Source organism: Antrostomus carolinensis, unplaced genomic scaffold, assembly GCF_000700745.2.
Source record: "Antrostomus carolinensis isolate BGI_N321 unplaced genomic scaffold, ASM70074v2 scaffold22465, whole genome shotgun sequence".
Taxonomy (NCBI): Eukaryota; Metazoa; Chordata; class Aves; order Caprimulgiformes; family Caprimulgidae; genus Antrostomus; species Antrostomus carolinensis.
In genome coordinates, this window is record NW_010314698.1 from 144,808 (window position 1) to 151,333 (window position 6,526).

A 6,526-nucleotide genomic window follows, 5' to 3' on the forward strand; every position below is an offset into this window, starting at 1 on the left:
CCAGTGTGACTTGTAATAGAAAAAGGGCTGAAGGATCAGGCTGGAATAACACACAGAACCCCAGACCCAGACGCCGTGAGTGTCGCCCACATGGCGGAGTTAAACTCTGCTGGTGGATGCTGCATTTTTCCAGCTATTTAATACCTGGTGTTTCCTTACTGCAGGGTCAAACTGAAGTGACTTTTGCCATATACTTTTATCTCATTTTCTGGTCTCCATCTCCATGTGGACTGGTAAGGTTCGTGAGAGCACCCGTGTGATTTCTCTCAGGAAATAAGCATTTGAACCAGAAAAGAAAGGTCTATCCCTGTCTTAAAAGAAATAAATCTTTGGTACCGCAGAGAAAACATAGTCAGACCGTGGGACAGGAAAGCTGTGTGTGCTGGAACTCAGCAGCACCCTGGCTGGCTGGAGGAGGCGTTGTGGGACCAAAGGGAATCCTATCTGCATGGATTCAGCTGGAAACACCGACTTTTTCTTACATAGTGAGGAGATCTGTAAATCTTTATTATAAAACTTGGTCATATCTGTTTTGTAAATAGATTGTGTCACGAATATTGACAACAGCTGAACTCCTTTTGTGTGAGCCCAATGCCTCTCAGTACACAGCAGAGGAAGAATTGCTTCTTGCCAGCTCCTGAGTGAAAACAGTTAAGTCCACAAAAAAAATATAAATATTCCTGTATGGAACTGGCCTTGTGCTCTGGGAGCCCCTCTTAGAAATTAGATTTTTTTTTAATGGTCAGTTGAAGAGTTTAAGAGATGATAGAGCAAAGGTGGGGTTTTTAACTGTGGGAATGAAAATATGAAGGATGTTTTAAAATACTCTTGTCTTAAATTTGCTTTTCCCAGTAAGCAAGCAGTACTGGAATAAGCAATGTCCTTCTCTTAGTAATGAAGGAAACCATCACTGAGCTCAACTGTCCTGCTGTGTGTGGGGCCTGGGAAGAAAGGGAACAGGGAAGTATCACCACATGAGCTGTGCTTGAGGGAGCGTGTCAACTCCTCCTGGCTGCATGTCATCATCCTCCTTGGGCCCTTTGACCAGGAGAACTAAAAATATTGCTTGTGGAGCTGGGGTTCTGAATCCTTGTCCCTCTGAATCTTGTCTCATGTGATGTGAAGCCTGGGTAGGTTTTTATGATCTGCAATCTGTGTGTAATGGTTTTACTAATGTACGGTTCAAATCTGTGTCTCAGTGGAAATTAAATCATCAGTTTGGTTATCTCTGATGATTTTTTTAGCATGACATTTCTTCTTGCTTTGATAATCAGAAAAAAAATAAGAAGCTCTGAGCAGCGTGCTGACATCTCACCAGTCTTTCATCGTACATTTAATCCCACACAGCGTGCAAGAGTGAGGGAGAACAGGTCAAGCTGTTATAAGAGTAGAAATGAACTCAGATTTTCCATTTTGTGAGAAATTCTGTAATTGTCATGATGCTTTTCCTTGTGAATATTTCTGTGCAATGAAATTCCAAATAATACTTTTATTTTCTTTAAGAGGTTGGGGTTTTTTTTCCAAGTCAGTGGTTAATTTTTCCTTTTAAAGATCATGAAATTATTTTATGGCATTATTGAAACTTTCATTTGAGACTTGGTTCTTTATCTTTATGAAATGTATCATGCTCAGGTTTGTAATTGAAGGTGTGAATCTAGGAAAGCACTTGACTGTGCACTTAACTTCACCTCTGTGCTTATGTCCTGTTGGAATTAATGGGATTTAGGCATGTGCTTCTCCAGATCAGGACCATCAGTAATTAAATAATAGAAAAGTAGTTATTGAGTTGGGAAATTAGAGGGTGATCAAAAATTGATTTGAGCAATGATTTATGGAAATCATTAAAATGTGAAGAAGGCATTTTTGCCTTATGGATATTATGTGCCTGAAGCACCAGTAATGTTTAGCTTCGCTATAAAACACAGTTGACAACAAGAGACCAACTTAACAGTCACTTACTTGTTTCTCCTATTTTATTAACTCTCTAAATTAAAAAAAAAACTCTCTTGCAAAACCCTTCTGGCACTTTAGAATTTGCAGGAAATGGGAGCAAGATGTACAATTTTATATTGATTTAGTGAAACATTGTAGTATTTTTGATATTGAATGAGGTCACTGTTTCTGCTGCTTTGGCTGTGCGACCCTGGAAGTCCAGCTGAGAGAATTTAGACTTTACTTTCTTGTGATTTGTTCTGGAGATATGAGGGGGAAGCACTGAATATTGTCCAGTTCCTTCCTAGATTGCTGCAATGATTCCTTCCTGTAAAGTTAATTGCACCCCTTCTCAATATAGCTGTCTTATTTTGCTTAAAACCTTGTCACTCAGGCTCCAAATTTGCAAAAACTTTGCTTAGTAGAACTTTTAGAACAACCTAAAGCATAGATGCTTTTTAAATTTAGTTATGGCAGACTTAAAACTGTGGGATATTAGGAAATATTCACATTCAGGGCGTTGGAATAACTTTCTGCTGGGTGCAAACTTGTATTATTGCTCCTGAAACGGTGTTCACATGGTGTGCACAGTCATTCTGAATGTGACTGGAGACTGGGCAGCCCTGTTCCCCCAAGTGTCCTGCCATCCTTTTGCACAAAGAACCTGAAATCCAGGGCTGTGATTGCAGGCGTTGGGCTGACTTACCAAGGACTGGTGACAGCGGTTCTGGCCCTGGGGGCACATGTACCACCCCTCTCAGGGAGGTTTGCTGCAGGGATAGCTGGGCTGGTTGCTTAGCAGCTGCTGAACTGCTGCAGTTTGAAGGTACGAGAGCCGTGGGGCTGGGTTACCTTTCTGCACCACGCTGGGACTGTGCCGGCTCACTGCTTGCTCCATCCCTGGTCGTGCAGCGGAGGGAGAACCTCCCAGAGAGATGGTGGGGCGAGAAATACCAGCGCTGCCGTGAGGTAAGCTGTCCCTGCTCGTTAATCAGCTTCCTTGCTGGCTATATTAGCAGCCTCCTCACTGCGATCGGGTAGGATGGGTTTCATCAGGAAGAAGGAGAACGCTGTCTGTGTTGTCTGTCCCTGCACACCCAGTCACACTGCTGACCCCAGCTACTCCTGTCTTGGGAATTTAACTCTTACTGTCTCAATTCATGAGAGAGAGGGGCTGCAGGTCTGACATCAAACATTCATATATCATGGAGTTAATGAGAGAATTATGATCGTTTGACAGATAGGTTTGTTCTTTGCATGGGCAGCGTTCAGTGTTGTATGGAAAAGCAAATAAAGCGTTGCAGTGATTTCTCGGTCTGTTGTTTCTTACGTTGGTGACTAAACCTTCCTCAGCTGAAGGTCATACTGGCAACTTATCAAGAGAGAAAGAACCCATTTAATTGCAAAAGATGGAGAAATTGGAAAGGCTGTCATCTTTTAGAAGATAATTAGACTTCACTCCTGGTTTTGTTTTTCTCCTTTAGACGAAAAGTAAAATGAGAGAACTTATGGATATTACAAATCATTTGTGTCCTGTGTAGGTACTACAGCTTGAGATACCTACGGGTGATTTCTTGTGATACGAGGGCAGAGTTTATGGGCACTGTACATAAATTTGACAGAAAGTAGCTGGTACACTCAGTTATAGGTTTGACATTTACAGTTGCCTTGGAAGCTTTGGCTATTAATAGATGTGATGCTTATACCTTTCCTGATAAACAAGTGAATATAGGGGAATTGTGGCTGGGAAGTCAGAGTAGGCCGCGCTGTTTGGTAGCCCAGGTGAAGAGGGCACTGGGTCCAGCACTCCCCAGGTGTAGTACCAGGGATCCGGGATCACGCCGTGCAGCTCCTTTCCCACTGAAAACTGGAGCGGTGCCGCGTCCCCTCTTACACCCACCACGCATTCCCCTGCTGTCTGTGCTGGTTGCCGGGCATCCCTTTGTCAGTTTTAATCCTTGGCCTTGCCTTTGAGAGGCTCTGTAACCTGGAGCAATCCAATCCCTTCCTCTGTCCTCTCCTTCGAGTCCTTACAGTGCAGGAGCACCTGGGCTTGTCCAGCGTGGCTAACATCTGTTGCATGCTTTGTTGTTGTTCTCATCCTTTCTCTGAGGAGATAACAGCATGTGGAGTGTGAAGCACAGCGTGTCATGCTGATAGAGATATTTTTTTTTGTCTTTTTAAATATGGCCATGGTGATGATTTTAGGAAAGAAAGACTGAAGAAGCACTTTGCACTTGAAATGGAAGGTGGGGAAGCTTTGTGGAGGTACATGGTCAGTGTCCACATCTATAAAACAGGAACAGTCTCATTTTATGGGCTACGTGAGAGTGCTGAGAGGATTAACGAGTGTTCATGAAGTGCTTTGACCTGTGAACTGCTGCATTATTACAGCATTTTTTATTGATGATAATATCCTGGGAAGCATTTTGAAGTAGCCATTAGATATTACAAGCTCTACAAAGCAAATTAGGCTGTGCTGCCATGGTCCCTTCCTTGTCCCCTGCAGGGGGGTGTATGTTGTCAATATTTTAACTGAGGAAATGATATGCATTCAGGAGTAAATCAGCTACTGTTATTCGTCATAGATTGGCTTTTTTTTTTTTAATTCAGCTGAAGATTTGCCTGGGGCATCTGACAGCAATTTTGGAAGCTTCAATTCTGCCTTCAGATCCCTGACTGTACATTCCTCTATCTATGTGGAATCTAATTTCACGCTATTTATACAACTGCTTTGTAATCTACATTTGTGCAAAGGCACCTCCTGTATGAAAACGCTACAAAATCTTTGTAAAACAGGTGGATGTTAAAAGCTTTGGATAGGTCTCGAAATGCCAGGCCACATCCAAAGCCCCAGTTAAATAATTAAAACAGGAACACTAGCAGCTGCTTTGAGCATGAATGGCTGGCTGGAAATTCAAACATGAAAATACTACTGAGCCACTTTTGTCACTTTCAAATGCTTTGAGAAAAAAGATGGACGGATCTGTCTGCTCCTTCTGCAGGAATTTAAATTTTCTTCATCCAACTTGAGTTGGTGAGGAGCTTATAAAAGTGTGATTCTCTGTTCTGTTTCTGCAGGGGAGGAGCTGGATCGTGAAGCGGAGTTATGAAGATTTCCGAGTACTTGATAAACATCTTCACCTGTGTATTTATGACCGGCGCTTCTCCCAGCTCTCCGAGCTGCCCCGCTCCGATGCCCTGAAGGACAGTCCAGAGGTAAATTATCAGCTCTGGAAACATTTAAAGCACAGTCAGCAGCAAGGGGTTGGAAGATATTTCCATGTATGTACAAAATAGTTTTGTTGCAGACTGGGTTAGATTTGGAAACTTGATTAATAGTAACAAGATCATTATGTGTTTCCTACCATTAATTTCAGTGATCTAAAGAGAAATGCCCTGCAAGTTTATATGAGTTAATGTGCTGATAAATGTGGAATGGTTATGGACAGTGTTAGGAAAGAAGCTGTCCTGTTACTACCTTAGACAGGAATTTTGTTATGTCTTTGAAAACTTTTTCAATAACGTGAATATTTCCTAACCTCATATTAGCAACTCAGCATTCCTAGGAAATCATGCTGTTCTAGGGCTGCAGCACTGCATGTGTAATTCCATTTGGAATGCTACACTTATATTTATAAACTGAAAATTACTGAAGAATTTTTAAGAGCATTTGCATTAGTGCATTATTTAAATTGTCTTTAAAAAGCTTAAAGAACTTTTTTTTTTCCTAAATGAATAAGAAGTATTTTTCATTTCTTGACTTTGTTTTCACCTGGAATATGGGGAACTGGAATTCCTTTGGCTTCTTGGCTGTTGATAATTTGGAGATTCATTCATGTTCCAAAATAGTCTTCTGGAAAGTAGCAGGTGCATCTTGACTGCATCACACCAGAAGATGTGGCGAGGAAGGCAACGAAATGTGTGGCCACAGAGGTTATTTAAGCCAGTAGAGCATGACAAAACTGTTGGGCCTCAGTCTGTCTGCGGGAATGGTGATGGACAGTGCCCACTGCTTCATTTCACAGGTCACTTATCTCTGGGACCTCTAGTTGTGTGTTTGCCCCCTACCATCAAGCACAAGGACGGAAAAAATCTTGACATGCTGTGTCAGGAAGCTCATGTTGCCTGCCCACAAGATGTGTAGCTGAAAAGGGAGATGAGGAATTGAGGCCATTCAAAGCAGAATCCATCCAGGATCTCTAAGTCAGAACCTGGTTTTTCAGTGCTGAGTAGTGAGGACTGATTGCTTTAGAACAACACACAATGGCTCAAATCAGTACCCTGCTGAAGTCTCAGAGCTTTTGCCATTGAATATAGGAAGCTGATAATGCAGCCCCATTGCTCAGCAGAGAATCTGATTTATTCGTTGCTTTGGCTATTTCTGAAGAGAATATAAAGTTTCTAGTCTCTTAAATTCAGCACAAGCAGCAATATCCTGGATAATTAATTCCTGGGTTTATTTTTTTAAATTACATTTCAGGTGTTGCTATCTCTTAAATCTTTATTTGTACAACTGATTTAATATGTACTTGATAGCATGAGCCTGAAAATCTGCGTTATATCTGTAAGCACAGAAGATGTAGAGATGTAG

At 41.8% G+C, this 6,526-nt stretch overlaps 1 protein-coding gene across 1 annotated transcript in view; it reads left to right on the forward strand.

The window, feature by feature from the left end:
- Window positions 1–6,526, forward strand: part of LOC104524757 (rho GTPase-activating protein 32) — a gene marked incomplete at its 3' end in the record, with an annotated part of 81,991 nt that overhangs the window by 62,244 nt on the left and 13,221 nt on the right. The window contains exon 6 of the mRNA XM_010167730.1: window positions 5,014–5,151. Coding sequence (XP_010166032.1) covers window positions 5,014–5,151 — 138 coding nt within the window. The remainder of the gene's footprint in view (window positions 1–5,013; window positions 5,152–6,526) is intronic.